This window comes from Podarcis cretensis, assembly GCF_951804945.1.
Source record: "Podarcis cretensis genome assembly, chromosome: 12".
Lineage (NCBI taxonomy): Eukaryota > Metazoa > Chordata > Lepidosauria > Squamata > Lacertidae > Podarcis > Podarcis cretensis.
The window spans coordinates 23518143-23539031 of record NC_137181.1 but is presented as its reverse complement, the minus strand read 5'-3'; the positions used below and the strand labels follow the sequence as shown (position 1 = coordinate 23539031).

The 20889-nt window shown below is 37.9% G+C and overlaps 1 protein-coding gene across 6 annotated transcripts in view; it reads left to right on the top strand.

Annotated features, from left to right (window-relative positions):
- MLLT10 (MLLT10 histone lysine methyltransferase DOT1L cofactor) overlaps positions 1-20889 on the top strand; it is a 106961-nt gene that overhangs the window by 69030 nt on the left and 17042 nt on the right. For all 6 annotated transcript variants that reach the window (XM_079947828.1, XM_079947829.1, XM_079947831.1 and 3 more), the window contains 3 exons: positions 5096-5274; positions 18690-18807; positions 20099-20171. In XM_079947828.1, the coding sequence (XP_079803954.1) occupies positions 5096-5274; positions 18690-18807; positions 20099-20171 (370 nt within the window). The remainder of the gene's footprint in view (positions 1-5095; positions 5275-18689; positions 18808-20098; positions 20172-20889) is intronic.

Below are 20889 nucleotides of genomic sequence, written 5' to 3'. Positions count from 1 at the left end.
GATTCTACTTTGCCTCTTGTTTGAATAATTAATATATTTGAAAACACAACCATTGCCTTCTCCAACCTGGTGCTGTCAACTAATCCCAGCCAGCATTGCCTGCGGGCAGATATAATGGGAGTTTTAGCTCAAAGTATCTGGAGGGCACCAGTTGGGGAAGGCTGTCCAAAACACAATATTGAAGCATGCCACTGTGCAACTTCCATTTAAGATAACTCTGCAAGACTTCAAATAAAATGTATACCTTTTTTTAAGGGGTAATCAACTCTTGGACTAAGACAGGAACTTTTATGTTTTTGTTGCATACACTGCAGCATGATTTGAAAATAAGAGAATATTTTAGTTTGTATTTTCCTTTATCTCATGACCCTCCTTAATGCAGTCTTCCTTAACCTGATACTCTTGAGACCTTTTGAACTGTAGCTCCTGTCATCCCTGACCATTGGCTATGCTGATGAGGGTTGTAGTCCAAAATATGTGGACAGCACCAGGTTGACAAAGGCTGCCTTAAGGTGAAACATCTAGAAGGCGGAGCAATGTTACCACCTGATCAATTCCCAGTGGGAGGAAAATAATACACCGGGAACCTGAAATATTTCAAAGTTTGGTAATTAAATTCTAGATGTTGTGAACCATATCCTGAAGGTTGGAGGGGCAGGATTTACAGCGTTTAAAACCAACTACTTCCAGAAAAATTACGTTTTATACAACATCATGTTAAATCCAAAAGAATTGCCACCTCACTTAACTGGGCCTAGTTCTTTCTGTTGGATAGTTGGACATTAGTCTTAGGTGCTGTTTCCATAGGTGTCTGGCAGCTTCCTGGTATGTAACTGCATGGTTCCAAAAGTGGTAAGAAATATGGAGGATGCCAAACATCCTGGAACAGAGCTGTCTAAACTGTGTGTCACAACACGTTAGTGTGTTGGCTGCAGTGTATAGGTGTGTCGTGCGAATGCTCTCCATCCTCCTCCTGGGGCTGGAAGGGGGTTAATTTAACCTCTGGTTTGCTAGTAAAACTGAATTACTGTGTCACGAAATAATGCATGTCTAAAAAGAGTGTCACCAACATGAAAAGTTTGGAAAGCTCTGTCCTAAAATAAAGAGGGACTGTGGTAAGTTGCAGAGTGTGTGTGTGTGTGTGTGTGTGTGTGTGTGTGTGCGCGCGCGCGCACGCACGCACGCACGCACGCACAAAAAGATTGTTTGTGCTTTCCAGGATGTTTCGATTTCTGAAGCCATCCTTGGAAGGAATGCTCTCTCATTCTTTATTAACTCTTATCACTGAAAGGTAGCTGAAAATGAAGGGTGCTTATTCTCAGGCTTGTAGAGCAGCCATCAAAAATGTGTCTATACACACATTCGTTGTCTGCATATATAGCCAGTGCTCTTATTCAGCCTCAAGACTAGTGGGGCCTGAGAAAAAGGCATTATCTTAAGGATGCATGGTCAAGGTATTGTATAATTATTGAGATTCACACCAAATTAGGTAGTGTTTGGAAGAAGTAAGTTCTTCCACGGTGACCAGAATTTGTGTTCCTGTCCCTTACTTTGGCAGAATCTTCCATTATATACTCATGCTGCCACAAGTTCGGTGTGTCCAGAAATAGCTGTTATGTTGCTCACCTCTGAGTCCACTTTCAGTCCACTTTCCAAGATTGCTATGATGCATTTTTCCTCATTTTTCCACTGCTTCTTCCTCATTTACATCTCCCTGCATGTTCATCAGAAGTAATTTCCCATTAGTAATTTTTAATGTACTTATTTTTCCCCTCCCAAACATCATTAGTAGTAGTAATGTGATTCTGTAAGTGCTATAAGCCTGGCAAAAGCCTGTAATATTTGAGTATATTTGTCTTATTTATTATTAAATTCATATCCCACTTTCCTCCAGTGAGCTCAAGATTTATATACAAGGCTCTCTTTTTTCCATTTTATCATCACAACCCCTCTGTGAACTATGTTAGGTTGAGAGGCAGTGAGCTTCTTTTCTGAGTAAGGATTTTAACCCTGGGTTTCTGGGTCCTGGTCTAAGACTCTTAACAAATGCTATGAGAGTAATGTTTTACTTTAATGGTGTTTTGATTTAACAGTGTTAAGTAAGGAATATACAGTAGCTACATTTAATACTGAGAATTTTAATCATGCAAATAGATATGAAGGGGTGTACAAATTTGTTGTGGCAGTTGCTGGTGTCACAAAGTCACTAAGTCAATATGCCCTCAGCCTGCCATGATTTAAAATACACAATGTATGCCTACAGATAAAATAGCTTTTAATAAACATATCAAATATAGAATGATAGAAAGTAAAACCTGGTGCAACATAATAATAAAGGCAAAACCTTCTTTGAAGGTTTATGGATATCAATAAAATATGCATATTGCTGAATGGAAAGTTATTGTAGGGAAACAATCCATGACTTATATAACATTTCTCAGATATGTTTTCTAATACTATCATTTCATTCATAAAATAAGCAATATGATTGAATGCACTCAGGAAGCCTTTAAAAAAATCAATATAATAGCTGTTAGAAAACGCTTTTTACAGGTAAGTGATCAGAGCAATAGCAGCAGAGAGATGTATTCTTCTTCATTGAAACCCACATCTATACATACATTCTTTTGTGTGTGTATTAAAACAATTTTAACATGGAGTTCTTTTTCTCCAAACTCAAAAGCTGTCTTGTAGTTTATGAATACTGTAGAGGATGGTAAGTTATATTAGAATGTTCTCCACAGGTTCATTTATCACAAAAGGTAGTCTTTTGTGCAAAATTCTGATTGAAGGTCTGTATGTTCTATTGATTGGATGAAATCCAAGGTTATAGTGAGTCAATTGTTCAGTACCTCAGTGAAAACTTTGTAGATGCCTGCAGGAGGCTGATAGGTCAATAGTTCCTCAGGTTCCTTTTATTACAGTTTTTGTGTGTAGCAAAATGAAAATAGTGTTATTCTACTACTAACACTTTTTTCTCTTTAATTATTTTTGTGACGGGCTTTCCTAGATTCCATTCATAGCTGTGCAGTACGGAGGTATACCTCAAGCTGCCTTACACTTTTGACCAGCTATTATTTTAAAAAAAATACATGGAAAGATATTTAGTCTTAAACATTATTCCTTAGTTCATTATGCAATCCAAGATTGCACCCCAATGGCATTCAGAGAGCTAAAAGTCAACTATTTTAATTAGGCGCTAGTTAGTGTGTCCCTGAAATGTTCTGAATATTGGTTCTGGCCTTTTGATAATGTATTTATAGCTAGTAGGGAAGAAGTGGCAATTTAGAATTCTAGGGTAGAAAGGGACCTCAACAATTCATTTCATCTAATGTCGTCCTGCTGATACAGGAAACCCACTACTATAGCATCCCTGATAGGTTGCCATCAGCTTTCTGCTTAAAAACCTTCTAACAAAGAAGAATTCACAATTTTTCAGGCAATCTGTTCTACTGTTTAACAGCTGTATTTTTGTTGATTGAAACAATCATTCTTCCAAATGTTTGTCTAAATTCTTTCTCCTGAAATTTGAATCCATTGCTTAAGATCCCACCATCTTGAGCAACAGAAAACAAAATGGTTGTTTCATCTGCATGACGCTGCTTAATAGTCTTATCTTCAGGTTAAACATGCACATCCTTCAACCTTGCCTCATAAAATCTCCAGCCTCTCTCCATCTTTCTCATCCTTCTTTGAACACATTCCAGTTTGTCAGTGTTCTTTTAAACTGCAGTATCGAAAACTGGACACAGGAGAAGTATAAGCAAAGCAGAATAGAGTAGTACCTTTTTTGCAATCTGGACACTATACTTCTCTAGTTGCAACCTAGAATTCCATTTGCTATTTGTGCTATCACATCATACTGCTGACTTATATGTAGCATGTGGTATACTAAAATCACTAGATCACTTCCACATGTAAGGTTATCAAACCCAGTGTCATCCAGGGAATCAACATCAGTAAGAGAAAAACTTACTGAAATCAGGTTTCTTAAAGTCTTGGGTGCACATCTGACTAGGTTAAGCTTTCTCTTTCTTCAGTATCATGAATACCAAGATGTTGTGGTCACTTACACTTTCTGCTGTTTCACCTCAGCAGCCCAACAAGTTCTTATGGTTGATGAATATCAGGTGCATGGTAGCTGGTCCCCATATTTCTTCTTTTACTTTGTGGAAGATAAACTTTTCACCAAGATAGGTCAGGAATTTGTTAGACCTTTAAATCTAAGCAATGTTCACCTTCCAACAGATATCTACAGAGTTGGAATCTTCCATTACAGTGGTACCTCGGGTTACATACGCTTCAGGTTACAGACTCCGCTAACCCAGAAATATTACCTTGGGTTAAGAACTTTGCTTCAGGATGAGAACAGAAATTGTGTTTCGGCGGCGCAGCGGCAGCAGGAGGCCCCATTAGCTAAAGTGGTGCTTCAGGTTAAGAACAGTTTCAGGTTAAGAACGGACTTCTGGAACGAATTAAGTACGTAATCAGAGGTACCACTGTACTACCATCTCTCCCCTCTTTGAGAATGTGGTAGGTAATCTGATCTAGGAAGGTGTCATCCTTGTTTTCTACCTAAGTTTTTGTACCAATCTTCCACAATGATATTGGGTTGTATTGAATGTAGTGCTAAGAACAACAGTTCAACACTGCAAAGATTTCTCATTGTGCAATGGAACATTCTCCTCCAGCTTGACCAATTGCCGGTACATTTTAGAATCTAAAAGCTAGACTTTTAAGTTTCTGACCAACCCGTTATAGGAAGAGTTAGGGCTAACCTATGTGGGTGATAATTATTACTCAATGTAGCAATTTATGATTGTTTAAATAATTGTCCTTTTAACCTTAAAATATTTTCCAGGTTATGGTTATAATCCTCAAGCCAAACAAACAAAAAAAACCCTATCCTACCTGCAAACAGTTGTAAATTTGTTTGTGCCACTTCACAGTAGGTTTGTTCTTGTTTCATATGCCTTTTAATGAACTCCTTGTTTTTATCTAAAATGCAGTAGAGGGCCTTCTTTAGATCCAACTAATGTAGTACTAATTTGGTTCATGAATCCAGAAAGACATTTGTACGTGTGCTTTCTTTCAGGCATTTATAGCAGCAATGATGTAGCAGTGTCCTTTCCAAACACAGTGTCTGGCTCAGGATCTAGCACTCCTGTTTCCAGTTCACATTTACCTCAGCAGTCTTCTGGTCACGTACAGCAAGTGGGAACTTTGTCTCCGTCTTCTACGCCTTCTGTAACTACAACTGTTGCTACAACTCAGGTAGGTTGGGTTTTTTTATTGGTGAGATATTCTGCCACGACAAATGAGCCATATTGGCTATTTGTATTTCAGTTAACTAAATACAAATATTTGAACAATATAATATGTTAAGTCTTAAAATCCTTGGATATTTTATGTATAAAGGCAGGATAAAAGTACTTCAATAACTAACCTTCTCATATTTGTGACTTCCCGTTAGCTTCTCTTCACTTGTTTCATAAAACTTCTGCAAATAGTATTCAGAGCGTCTGCACACTGTGGTTTCAATATTAGCATTACGACAGATTTCCATCCCAACCCCCCCCCCCCCCCGTTGTGCCAGTGTTTGCCTTCCAAAGCTAATCCTTTCAATAAGTGCCTTATAAGATCTCCGTTGAAAGTAGACATTATAATTGGGTTATAACTAAGGCTGCAATCCAAACCCCCTTTATTCCTGGCTGGGGGTGGTAGTGGTTTGGATTGGGCAGAAGTGTTCCTCTATCTAGTCATGCTGGCTTTTGCCTGCGTGGTAAAGTCAGCATCACTTTGCCAGACTGGAACTGCTTGTTTTGTTTGCCAGGTGGGCAGAAATGTTGGTGGTGGGATCCCCACTAGCAGCAGCCAGTGGAAAGGCCCAGAATGTACCTGGGGAGCAGCTGAACTAGCCTGGGATCTGCTGGATATGCCTAAGCCAGCGCCACTGCCATCATGTGGCAGCATCAGACTCAGTTTAGGCCTGATCTCCCACACTTTCTGCCCTGGCCAGCAGGGTTGTCAATGTGGGTTGCTGCTTCTCTGCCAGAGTTTAGATTGCCCCCAAAGTCAGCATACACAATGATGAAGATGTATGCTGTGCCTAAAACATAAAAGGCAGTCTTTTAAAAAGCTTGGGTCATTTAAAAAACAACAACCATCCTTTGTGAGGAAATATAAAAAGTTTTAAATTCAGCACCAAAGGGGTTAATTAAAGAGAGTTCCCTTTAACAAAACACTTCTTCTAGGCTCCACAGGTGAAATAAATACAGGAACAAAAACCCTTGTACTAAAATGTCTTTAGGACTGTAAATTGAGGGCTTAAAAGAAAAGTACTCTGCTTTGACTAAGAATAATCATTGGGGGGGGGGTAATATAAATACAAGAACAAATTTAAAAATAAATCAATATCACAAGTGACACACACACAAAAAAACACCACAATTTAATGTATAAGCAAAAAGTTATCACTGCAATTTGCATTGTTTGGTTGTGGTTTTTCACCCCCTAGGCTCACACACAAGCTTCTTCCCCTCTCTGATTTGAGCCCTTTTCTGCTGTTAAGGCTCCTTGTGTGGGAATGAATATTTGAGAAATGGGGGCATGTTTCCAAGCTCTGCCCCTTGAACATGTCAGCTCAATACATGAGGTTGAGGGTGATTGGCTGAAGCAAGAGTTCTAAACCACTCAGGAAGACTCCACAAGTATGGAGGTGCAATATTGGGGGCAGGGCTTCACAGCACAGTCCTACTATATATTCATTGGCACATGAAGAGACTGAACACCAAAGTCGAGCATCTTTCTCCTTACTTATTGGTTTCAGAATTGGAAGTTCACTTCAGATCATGGAACCTGATCTTTCTTACTTCCTCCTGGTTCCTGGCATAGTTCTTCCTTGAACCCTTCTTCTTCATTGGGATCTGCCTCGGGTGCCAAAATGTCTTGGGCCGCCCCTGTATTCAGTTGTGTTTAGAACATACTTTTTAGGAGAAGGAGCTAGCCTTGATTATTTATGATTCATTTTGGAGTTCAACCTCCAAATAATAGCATAATTCCTTGTGAAGGCAGAAATTTCATAACAAAGTTTCTCTTGCTATCTCCAGCTGAAAGTAGAACCTCAGCTAGTAGCACCAAAGCCTTCTTATCATCTCACTGTAAATTTTGCCAGAAGAATAAGAAAATGGGCAACATTATGGTATTTCTGCTAGGTGAAAGACAACATGAGAAAAGGGGATGGAGCTTCACCTGCTTACCCTTTAATACTTTACCCTTTTGGTACTGGATTGGATGAAATGCTTACTATGTTCTATCATAATTGCTGTCTTGGCAGTGCTTTTTGTGCCTAAAACATAAAAAGGCAGTCTTTTAAAAAGCTTGGGGCATTTAAAAAACAACCACCATCCATTGTGAGGGAATATAAAAAGTTTTAAATTCAGCACCAAAGGGGTTAATTAAAGAGAGTCCCCTTTAACAAAACACTTCTTCCAGGCCCCACAGGTGAAATAAATACAGGTACAAAAACCCTTCTACTAAAATAGATAATTGCTGCAGTTGCTGTTAATACAGAGATCTGCAAGATTCTTCAAACAGTTATGTGTAAGTAAAAAGTTGTTTCTTTTCCTCATTCAGTCTGGTTTCATTTTTATCCTTCTCTGCAATTGAGTTTTTTTCTTATAGCTGTTGCAGTATACAGATGCTTCCAATGATATGATTTCTGCCTTTGCAAGCATGTGTGTCATGGTTTCATAGGGCTGTTCTTTCTGGTAGTCATATATATATAATGAAAAACTTTGTTTGTTATTTATGTGCTAACAAACAGGCATAATCTTTGGAAAGGTATTCATAATTTTTTAGTCTCATTATTCCATATAAAAGGAGATGCAGCAGAGAGAGTAGATGCTAAATAGTTTGTAGGCTTGTTTAACAAATAGGTTATATAACACTAAGCCATATATTATTTGGTATTGTGCTTATATTTATTGCTTCAGTTTGGCATTTGTGCTGTACTTTACTGGTTATTGCTGTATTACTTTTTCACACAATCCCAAATGTGGATATTGCCAGTCATAATTACTTTTATGGGGGTGGGTGGTACACCCTGTCCCACCATGTCCTTGTTGATCTATTACTATGATATCTGTTGGGGTGTCCATACATTCGGTAATTGTTTGATAAGGTATTGATGTAAGTGTAAAAAATGGTTGGGATACATTATTCTTTTTAATAAAAAAATCTGACTATTTTTGATTAGCACAATGATACCATTTAAAGCAATGGTTCTCAAACATTCATCCTTTGGGCCACACTTTCAGAATAAAAAATTGATTGTGCCACACCAAAAAAATTTAACTGGTACTCTTAGCAGTACTTGATTTATAACATAGGACACAGCTACTTTATAATATGATCATGGGGCATCCAGAAAGTGTAAAATAATGCAGCTACATAAGAACATGAATCCTTCCCAAAATGTAATTATAAACAATCCTCCTACCTTAAGTTGATGAGAGGTGTGAACTTGCTTTCATTGGCTAATCTCATTTATATTAGCTTTAATTTGAGACAAACTCTCATCTCATCAGCACGAATGAAATGTCTAAATGTTTCTTTGATTGTCCTTGAATCTTCCCACCACACTTGCCATTCTCTCCTGCCACATGAGTATGGTGCACCACACCTTTTGAGAACCACCAATTTAAAGAACTCTAAATCTTGTTTTGCAACTACTTTTTTATTGGTAGCTGCAAAAAGTTAACAGCAAGGTGTTGCAAAAATAAGGGTGTATGTGTGACACAAGAATAGTTTAACTTTGTCTGGTATAATGCACTAGCAGAGAAATTGAAGTTTTCAGATGGCCAGACTGTGAAGACAATTTTGTGGGCAAGTGGTATGGTTTTACTGAATGGTTGTAAGGACCAAATACCCATAACACCTTTCTCCAAACATGGTATGCTATGGGATGGTATCTTGGGATGAAGTGAAAGCCTGAAAGGGTATATTATCTGTAGCCATCTATCAAATCTGAATGTATAACATATCACATGTTGTACTACTGCTTTAAAAACAACAACCACCCCACAAAAAACCACATGATACAATAAGTACAGAGAATTGGTAGCAGTTTTCTTGACATTGCTCCAGAAGGCTGGGGGAAAAAAGTGCCTGTCGTGCCCTAGCTAGCTTTGAATAGATGCAGGTGACTTGAAGGAACCCACCACACTTGTGCAAAATTCTTGGAGGCTGGTCAGAATTCAAGCGCTTGAATGGAAAACTGAGCCCTATTCACCCATTTATTTGCTTTTCCTAGTCATTCCAACCAAAAAGTCCTCATTTGTAGATACTTTAAAGCAGACTTCCCTAATGTGGTGCCCCACAAATGTTTTGAACCACAGCAGCCCTGCTGACTAGGCCTGATAAGGTCTAGACCAAAACATGGAAGATGGCACCAGGCTGGGGAAGGCTGACCTGAAGAATACCGACTCTCAGTACAGACCCTTGTGAAGCCACACAGTTTATCTCTGACAACTCTCAGTTTACCCACTTTTTGGTTTTCCTGTCATTTTAACAGTTCCCAATATAATTTTTTTATATAACAGAATCTTAAGTTATTCCATAGCTGCTAAGTTTTATGTGTCTGGCAAAGAACTTGGTCAGAAACAGAATATATACCATACATACCTCTGTCTGCCAAAACCTAAACTTTTAAGGAACATGTTCTGGTTAAAGGTATGTTGATGTTCTTTCAGCATGGCTGCTTTTCCACATCCTTAATTCTGTTTATAAAAATCTTTCTTACCATTTCAAGACAGATGATTGGTCAATTTGTTCATATTAAGTGATTCTGGAAATCTTGTAACTACATAGTACAAAAGCTGACTCTAAACATGTTGGTTTTCTGAATAGTTGAAAACTTACAACTACTTTAGAGAATGCAATTGAGGCTTGGATGACTACTGTGATATATTACTCAAGAAAAATGAATTGGGTTTGATATTTCTTGATATTTTGTAATGAAGATGCGACAAATTCATTGTTTTGCTATAATTCCTTCCCTTATAACTTTGCCAGTTACCAGTTTTACTGTTTTTCTGGCCAGCTTCTGATGTACTTAAATAATATTCATTGTGTAAATAAATAGTACATAAAGAGCAACATATCATTCAGTACCTTATGCTGAAATAGTCAGATAGTTAGAAGGAGACAACGTGTGTAGTTATAGTAAGTCATAGAATTACATGTAACAAATGTGTGCTCCCCTTTGGGCTTGTTTCCATAACATAGTAAAATAAAATGTGTCTGCAAGGTGGCATTCCTTTATCTACTTTCCTGTCAGTAATCCCCATTAAACTAAATGAGTTCAATGTACTGTACTCCTGAGTAGACAGGTACCGGAGTGTGCTCCCAAGTAGGCTTCTCATTGGCTTGGTTGAAAGCATTCAGAATACTTGCATTGCCTATTATGTTCTCAAAACTTTAAACGTTATTGTTGAAGACAAGTAAAACATATCTGGTAGACAAGTGAAGCATGCCTGCAATATTTTTCCTGAAAGGAGTGATAGAGCAGCAGTGTCATCTAGCTTATTTAAGTTGTTAATGGTTTATGGCTGTGTGCAGCAGCTTCATGCACAAGTGTATAGGAGAATCATATGTCATGCCCTGAACTTTGTCCTGAGTTCCTGTGTGCTTCTGAAAAGTGTTATTTGTATCATTCTGCAGTGACCCCCTCTGGCTGGCAGGCATAAAAGCAGCCATATCTAATTCACTTTCTCTCCCCCCTCCCCTTAATGTAAAGATCCTAAAACAGAAATATCATATTTTTGACTTCCTTCAGAAATAATATTTTCACTTAGTGGTGTTTATATTTGAGTAAAAGTTTCAGAATGTAGAAAGATTTCCATTAAAGTGTTGTCTTGTTTTTCTTTAAAATGGCATTTGAACAGTTTTTATCAAATACTAGACAAAACTAAGCAAAATCCTATTTCGTTGTCATTATGACTGGGGACTTTGGGGTGGAAGAGAAGAATTTACTGCCAGAGGGAAAATTCCACACAACATGTGACTCTACTAAAAGAACAAAGGAATCATAGTTGCTCATAGTGGTAGTATTTTGCCCAATTAAAATCTTTACTTTTTAATAAACTGATTTCAGTAATGCAGGCCTCCTGTATAAATACGGTTTAGCAAGGTTGACAGACAGTTGCATGATTTTGTGCACACTGCTGCATGCTGAGACAACTGCTTCAATGTTTCAGTCCAGCAGTAAATGCTTTCTGCCTTGGAGCTGAAGCTTATTTAGTTGGGCTTATCTGGTGCTGCTGTAGCAACCATCAGTCTCCAGGCAACTGAGGCACATTGACCTCTTCGATGAACTGAGTGTAGCACTACTTCAGTTTAGCTTCCTGAGACAATAGTAATGGCAGTGAATGTGAAAAATGGTTTTTTTGTGTGCGTGTTTTGGTAAGAGCCTACATTGCGATGAAAAGATGTCAAAATACTTCCGTGAATTTTGATATAACTTTGGAAAGATTGTGTGCAAAACCTTTCACGGGAGTGGCCAAAGTTCACTGATAGTGCAAAGCCCTTATATAAATATACTGTGAATTTTGAGCATTTTTGTACAGAACAGTGTTTGAAATTGACTAGTGTGCATTATGGGGCAATTGACTATGCTGTGTCAGGCTTTTTTAGTAATATGCCATGCCATTGCCTGACTATAATCTTGCTTGCTTGCTTAAAAAATGTACACCAGTGATTATCTGACTTTGCCAAAGTTCCTGTTGGAGAGTGAGCGGTGTTGTAATAGCAGTGTCTTCACAGTATATGCATTTGGCTGGAGGACAGAAAGCTTTGAAGCCGCATTCAACGTAAAGTTGTATCTCCACTTGATCCTAGACATACTCTCCTGTTCTGTTTGGGTTTTCAACAATCAGAGGGCTAGTATCTGGCAGGTATCTTTTGTCTTTTAACAGTAAATATTAAAAATGTTGGAATAAAGGTATCAGATAATTTAGAAGACAAGTTAAGCTATTTAGTAGCTAATGATTAGACAGTACTGATTAGAGCGCTTTGCATCTAGTGACTTCATGGCTTATATTATAAGTAACTACAGTGGTACCTTGGTTTATGAACTTAGTCCGTTCCGGAAGTCCGTTCTTAAACCAAAATCGTTCTTAAACCGAGGCGTGCTTTCCCTAATGATGCCTTCCGCCGCCGGTGCCCTTCCACCGTTCAGATTCCGTTCTTAGACCGAGCTAAAATTCTCAAACCAAGGCACTATTTCTGATTTTGCAGAGTTTGTAAACCAAATCATTCTTAAAACCAGACTGTTCTTAAACTGAGGTACCATTGTATATGGCTACATGTTATTTTCTGTGGGAAATACAAAGTGTTCTTAAAATGTACATCAGCTTTCCCTTTTTTTGATATTTAAATTTTCAGTAATGTTAAATAACTAAGATTTATTTGTCTGTATGAAGCAGAGGAGATTGTGGCCCTCCAGGTGTTGCCGGACTACAACTTGCATCATCCCACCTATTGACCACACTGCCTGGGGCTGATGGGAGTCCCAACATCTGGAGGACCACAGATTGTTTGTCCCTGCTATAGCTATGATTTAACAGCAAATTGCCCTTTGTAAACCCTGTGTAAAATGAACAGCACTTGGAAAAAAAAAAACATAAATACCAACAGGATATCAGACATTTTTGAGTGTTTTTTGTTGAAACAACTTCCACTAGAAGAGGGAACAAAAATTGCACTTGTCATCTTAGAGAGGCGAAGGATCTCCAATTAAAATTACAGCGGTTCAGTTTTTTAAAGTACATCTATATGGAGAATATATTTCCATTTTAGCTTTGGCAAAAATATATTTGATAATCTTTGTATCCTCTTTTCCAAATTTCGATGATAAAGAATTTAAAAAAATAAAAGAAAATATTTCTGGTCTGAAGCAAATAGTGATGCTGTTCTTCATTTAATTTTAAAGTATGGAAATAATTGTGACCCTCAACAATTATTAACAAAAAAATTAATTTGCCATGAGGTATTTATTAGATATAAACTGATTTTACAAAGCAGCTTTGGAATTGGTGGCTCAGGCCTTTCTTGTTGTCCTATCATGAATGAAGGAGAGTTCAGTAATGGTTTAAGTACAATTAAATCCCTCCCCCTTCTTTATGGAAACTCAACTGTGGGCATTTCAGCATTAGCCTAAACAATGGTTTTGAATATGTTAAGCCCCTAACAATTAGAGTGAAGTTTGGGGCATTGAATAATGTCGGAATGATGCAATTGAACCTGACAGCTTCAACAGTCAGCCTACTCATGGGACCTGAAACTTGTTCACACTTGGTTTCATCTCTCATCACACGCTGAGTATTAAAACCTTAGTCGTGGGGAGCTTAGACAGGAATGGGGGCTGTATCAGAAAATACTAAATATCCTAAAAGTTGAGGTGACTGGGTGCTTGTGCTTGATTTTTAAGACTATAGGGGTTCTGTCATATTTACAAAAAAGTATCCTGCCAGGTTTTGTTCTAACATATTGATTTTCTTAAAATTTAAGGACACATCATGTGGTTATTTGCTAGTTATAGAAATAACTACTAATAAAATCTTAGGGCACGGCCCACTCTCCTGTTGGTACAGTTCCTATGTGCATAGGGTGTCTGTTCACAATGGAGACCCATTCACCTTTCCCCTACTCTTAACCTGCATGTGCAACACAATAGGCTTTTTGAGCATGAGTAACCTGCCCTGACCAGAGAGGAAGGGCAGGATGGGAGTATGGAAGGCAAACACAGACCTACCATCTCCTTAACTGGCTGCCTGTGCATGCATGTAGTCAGGGGAGGGGGGAAAATAAAGCTCTCTTGAGCCTTTCTCTGTATTGTCTCTGTATTGCCTTTAATCGGAACATTACAATGATATTTTTATAAGGTATACCTTCCACGATCTGCTTCTGTTTTCAGTACATTGCATTACCTATAAATAAAAGGCATTTTGTAGGTGTCCAGAATCTGTGTGCTGAAACATCTTTAAAGTTAAGTTTCACATGGGTAGAAAGTGCATTTCAGTCTTGAGTTGATGTTTCTGATTAAACTGAGTTAGCTGAAGTAAATTGAAATGCAGTTTCAGAACTGCATATTGGTACATGTTTGAACCCATTATCTTAAACGTATTGATAGGATGAGTCTGCCTTTTAAAGAAACGCTTCTTCAGTGTTTTTCAACTTCAAGTGAAACATGATTCTTTTACTTCACCTTTAAACAATGCAGCAATGGAATACTTTATTTTCCTGTCCAAATTAAGTTCCTATATAAATAGTAATCCTGCCTCTAATTTCTTTTTTCCCCTGACAGTGTTTTGGTTCATGATATACTTCCCAATTAATGACCAATTTGATTAAAACAGCTTTTATTGCAATTTAGGAATAATATTTGAAATATAATGTGTACATCTCTGGGAACTATAAAATATTGCAAAATGTTGAATTTGAATGGGTCTAAATTTGTGTGTGTGTGTGTGTGTAGTAAAAAAAAAAAAGTTTCGCTTTTCAAATGTTCAAAAATATTATTTTCTTTTGTCCTGTTTTAGTGGGTGGGTTGGATAGCTACCATGGTTGGAAAGGTACCAGCAATTTTTGCAGGTTTGGCAAGATGAGATAAAAAACCTACTACTTGCAGCTAAATCTCTGTGAAATCAATGGATAGGATCCAAAGAACAACACTCCTAATTATGTGTTCAAGGAGCTTGTGTTTCTTGAGCAGTTCCTTGTTCAGTATAGCAAACTGCTTCTGAAAGGGCTGGGCCTCAAAAGCAGTTTGTGTTACAGCATGGGGTCTTGCTGTTCCGTGCGGGGGGGGGGGGGAGTCAAAAACCTTACTGGGCTTGTCAGAAATTATCTCTGTGGATTTTTGCCAGTGGATCTGTTGTCCAAGGGCTATGTCTAGAATCAGCACAGGAAAATGCTTGCAGCAAAAAGTTGGATTTGGATGGGGAAACAACTAAGCACTCATTATTCTCTGCTTTTCACCAGTGCGTTTTATTGTATTGGAAATGGGCATAGTACTTTTATTGTGCTAGGAGGAATAATGAGTTAAGTGCAAAGACCTGCATTTTTTTGTATAAATTCTGCAAATTCTCGGGGACTTGCCTTCTTATTGCATTTTAATCCTTAGGACCTTTTGGGAGAGTAATTAAGAAGACAGTAAATGAATTAGGACTTGGGCAAAACCTACAAAGTATTTTTATTTCGTGTAATTCCAGCTTTCTTAAGAATATTGTTTGCATGTATATGATTATACAAATGAATTCAAAATTGCTCTTCTAATCCATAATTCAACTCCATGAATATTCACTGAGTACTGCATCGAGTGGCAACTTGTGTGTGTGAATGAGCCATCACTGAACAGCTACCACAGTGAGAACTTTCTCATTCATACTTAATTTGGGCTGCCATTTAGTGCATAATCTTCACAAGGTAGCTTGCATAATATAATTAAATTAAAAACAGCAGTATTAAAAACGATCTAAGAAAATTAAAGAAACAAGTAGCGTAAAACCAAACACCTTTAATCAGGAGTTCCCAAACTGTTTTCTGTGGATCACCAGTGATTCATGAGCTTCACTCGGGTGGTCCATGGCATGCCCGTATTAAATATCCATATTGATTTTAATTATATATTTTTATTGCTTATTTTATTTCTTATACCATACTTTAATGTATTACAATTTCAGTTATATGAAATGCAAATTAAAATACAATACAAGAATTAAAAGAAGCAATAAAAATACAATTAAAAAATCATACAGCATCTAGCAAAGTGCATCACAATTGCTACAACAGGCAGAAAAATCATTAAGTCCACCAAGACCCTCAACAATTTTCAAGTGGCCTGTAGAGGAAAGAAACTGGGAAGTGCTGCCTTAAACCATTTTACAGCAGCACACCAAAAGATCTATGTTGCCCCGGTTCTTTTCAATAGAGCCATTTCACACATTCAGCTGCAAATAATCTAGTTGGCAGTCTTAAGTATTCTTGCCAGGAAGTCTGTCACTGATTGAACTTTAAGGATTGAACTGTAAGCACAGAGCCATCAAGTGATGCAAGTGATTGTATGAATTGGACTAAGTAATTCATTCCTTTTTGCTTATCTCTAACATGTTAAAATGTTCAAAGGATTCAGCCCTTTTGATTCTCTTACAGAATAATAGGAATTACCTGCGCTCTGGATTTAGCCAGTGTTACGCCACAAATTAATAATGAAAATTCAGTATTTCATAAGTCTCTTCTCTCATATCCCAAGTTTCCTTGGTATTTTGTGCAAAATACTTTTTTTGTCTTTGTTTTGGGTTTTGACTTACTTACTGATGCTTCCATGTAAAAATATTCTGTTCTGGTAGCAGATAAAGCACTGGATAATATCCAGCTGAGTCATCGCTTGAATTAAACCCATTGAAATAAATGGACTAAAGTCATTTATTTCAGTACATCCACCCTAATAATGAACATCTTCCAATGCATTAAATCACCAAATTTTCAAGTGTGTGTGTGTGATTTCTTGTCAGTGCTTTGCTTGCACATGAAAATAGAAAAACTTGAAGAGTGGCTTTGGGGCACAATTTTCCCTTGGTTTATAAGCAAGGGCTATTGACTTTCTTTTGAAATAGTTGATAAATGTATACATTTGTAGAAGCTTAACATGTTGGCTGGAGGCCAAAGCCTAATAGCAGAGTAAGATTCTTTTAAGTAAAGGTAAAGGTACCCCTGCCCGTACGGGCCAGTCTTGACAGACTCTGGGGTTGTGCGCCCATCTCACTTAAGAGGCCAGGGGCCAGCGCTGTCCGGAGACACTTCCGGGTCACGTGGCCAGCATGACATCGCTGCTCTGGCGAGCCAGAGCCGCACACGGAAACGCCGTTTACCTTCCCGCTGGTAAGCGGTCCCTATTTATCTACTTGCACCTGGAGGTGCTTTCGAACTGCTAGGTTGGCAGGCGCTGGGACCGAGCAGCGGGAGCACACCCCGCTGCAGGGATTCGAACCGCCGACCTTTCGATCGGCAAGTCCTAGGCGCTGAGGCTTTAACCCACAGCGCCACCTGCGTCCCAAAGATTCTTTTAAAGATGCAGCTTATACTTTGTAATATTTTGCTTATGGTATTTATGTTGTGTGCAGCTAGTCAACCTTCTTTTAAATGGGGGACAAGCTGTCCAATTTCAGCATTTTAAAAATCTGTTGATCTTAATGTTAAACACAAGTTTAACTATTCCATTGAATTCAATGGGTTGTGTTGTACAATCTCAAGTATGCTTATGATAAAGTTATTTTCCAGTGGGGCTTACTCCCTAGTAAGTGTGCTTGTGATCAGACACTTAACTTTGGCTGGATTACACCTTAAAATTTAATTTCTTCTTCAAAAACAAATTTTCATGTTTTTTGAGTTTAAATTAAAACTATTTATAATTTTTAAGTGTTTAACTTTCTCTGCGTCAATACCATGAGGCTGAAATCTATAATATATTCTTCTTAAAAGCAATTCTCTGAAGAACTGGTAGCAGTTCACCAAGCTTCCAAATTGAGTATTAAATGAGTTATGTTAGTAGAAAGTAACAGAGTTAAGGGAAGAAGGTATTTTTATTACTCCGGATTAGACAAAAGTTCTGCCAGCCTCCTCAGTTTTATCTCTTCAAGGGTTCATTTTGCTTGTTTGGCACAAGTCCCAGCGGAGAACTTCAGAATTGTGGTTAGCAACATGAATGAATACAATTTTGGATGAGCTCTTCAGTAAGTTGAACTGGCCAGCTGCCAAAACTGAACTTCCTTATAAGGGGGTTGGGGCAGAGCTGTGGTTCACGGAGCCCAACGTTGTATAGAAACGTACTTGTAATGGCTGTGTTTTCTGTAAAATAAAACAAAAACAAAAACTTGGTTTCCTCGTGTAAATGAAATAGGAAGTAACCAAATAGTGTTCAGGTTTTACTAATGATAGAGCACAACAAAGGAAATATGACTCTATGCGGTTAAACTATAAAGCTGGAAGTTGGATCTTTTGACCTTCATTGCCTTCTTGTGATGTAAGGAAGCCAAGCATTTGTGAGACATCTGTTGTCTACCTGCCCTTATTCTGTAAATGGTTTAATAAGATTAAATAATTAGGAAAACCACACGGTCACCATGCCGCCAAGCCCTGGTATTGCCTGCGTCCTTTGGAAATGTGAGCAATTCTGTGTTACCCAACATTTTGTAGCAGTTACTTTGAAATGGTAGCTCATGCCATTTCTGGTGCGGATTAGTTTGGACGTTGCAATGCTCTACAGCGGTGTTTTCCAAAGTGTGATACATGGATCCCCAGGAATGTGTGTGCAAGGCTTACGGCAGAATTCTTTTATTTGACTTTCTTGTTGTTTTTTAGCTTTCAAAAATATGTATTGTTAAAACTACCCCCAAATCATCTGTCCCGCTATTATTTTAAGTTTGGGAAACACTCTTCTATGGTATCATAAAGTTGGAAATGTTTGTTTAGTTTTCAAATATATTTATTTGGTTCTAAGCCTGATTTGAAGACTGTACGTGTGTGATATTCTTGACTGCCCGTGTTGAGTTTGTGACACTTTCAGGTGATGCCTTGTTAGGTTTTTCTCTGCAAAAGTATAAACATATTTTAATTTTATTTTTGTATAGGCAAATACCCTACCTGGATCTTCCCTCAGCCTGCCTCCATCTCATACATATGGCAATAGGCTGAACCCCACCTCAACAATGGGAGCACTTACATCTCAGTCTGAAAACAGTCAAACAGGCAAGATAAAGATTTTCAAAATGTCTCTTTTGCACCGTATCTTTTAAAAGGATTTTTTTAGCTAATTCCTTCTTGCTTTTGGTTCAGCTGCATGTTTAACAGCTTGCTGCATTTTGGAAATGAATGCTGCTTTACTGCAGAAGTCATTGCTGTGTATCTTCCACTGTCTGAAATGTAAATGTTTAAGCAGAGCCATGAGCAGGCAGGAATGCAACAATGTCTCCTGTGACTTTTGTGATTGATGCGTTCAGTTCTCTTAGTTCTCTGCAATGAGGGGAGAGCAGCGCTGGGGTTTGTTGTGAATAGTTTAAACCTTTATTTGCATAATTCATGAAATTGCACAATATACAAGTTTGTGTGACCGAGATCCTGTTACGCAAACTTTCGCAGTGTTTTTAAAAATGATGCTTTTTTTTTTAATAGTATTGGCTTTAAAAAAAAATATCTAATGAGCTGCTGGATTTGCTTTGTTTCATTCCATCCTTAAGGATTTGTTGACATGTCATAATAGTCATGCCTGTTTGGGGGAAGGGAATGAGTTTAGCAGTTTACCAAGAATGGATCAGTCATGTCTTGCCCTCTAAGAGGCCAGAGGTCATTTGCTGCAGAATAGGGGGAGGGCAACCTTGAAGGGGGCAGATAGGGTTATTTTATTGAGAGGCCATAGGGAAAAATAACCCTTTTGAGTCCTACCAAGCAAGACGCTTCCATGTATTTAATGATACATTTTAAACACATCTCATATTCTCCATCTTTTTTTTTCTTCACTTTTAAAGTAATAGGCATTAACTTTTTTTTAGAAAAATAATGTATGCTTTAACATTTGTTAGTGGAACTTCTGGGGGGGGGGGAAGTTACTGATAAGAAGTAAATATACAGGGCGGTTTATGGGTTTTCCTGGGATGCAAAGTGTTAACAAAAATACAAAGCCTGGGGATTTGCTGTGATAAGCATACAGATTAGCTGTCCACAGCTGTGATTCATTACTTTCGCTGCAGAAATTAAAAGTGGCTGAGGGGAGGGTACTGGAAATGCAAGCCATGCTTCTGTGCTATAAAACTGAAAGCAATGAAAGGACTGAGGCTAATCCTTGGCCTGCTACGCTCAGAGAAATGTGTGCGGACAATGCCTTCCCCACTGCAGTTAGCAGTTTTAAACTGGTAACCTTCTCTAGTGTTACTAGCAACTCCCAGATACTGGATTACATTTTGAAAGGATCTCCCTATCTGCAGCATCTTAAAATATTATCTCGGAAAGAGTCACTCTTGGCTTTGAAATATTTACTCTGCAGATCAAGATCTTGGAGACAATAGCCGGAGCCTTGTGGGCAGGGGAGGTTCACCCAGAGGAAGCCTTTCACCACGGTAAGCAGTATTTACACTCCTGAGTTAAGGCAAAGGAAATATTCTTTAAGGCATGGAAACTTTTATCTCTTATCAGCCATGCTTTCATTTAGGCTGAACAGAATTGTACAGATTTGTGTCTAGAGGGGTAAAGAAAAATGTTCCCAATATCAACTTAACAGGATTAACTAATAAAATAATATATTTTACCTCTGGTATGAAAATGGCTTTGGGGAATTCCACATCCCTCCAATTGTTACATAATCTTGGCTCACCTATATGGCTAGTTGATTATTTGTATGTAAAATCCTGTGTATCAGCAGCTACCAAATGTCCATATATATATATATTTTAAAAAAGAATGTTAAATGTAAACATTTTATATGTTAAATGTGTTTTTTAAATGTGTTAAAGAAAGAAAAAGATAGGTGGTTCAGGAAAAGGGAAAGTTCTTCCAAAGGCAATGAAATCTAAAATGTAGACATGACCAGAACTGAAACACTGGTCACCAGAATTTAATCACTTTATGCTGGTGTCTTTGTTTAAAGAAATAGTATTTGTTGCTAAGTGTCATGTAAAGATGGTATTGCACTGCTTGTATATTGACTTCAGTGGAAAAAAAAATCTCATAATTATTGTTTGGCATTCTTAAACTTTTTGCTTAATGATAGAATAGCACTATGTGCTGCTGCTGCAGTATCAGCAGTCATTTAATAAGTTGGTAATAAATAAAAAACAT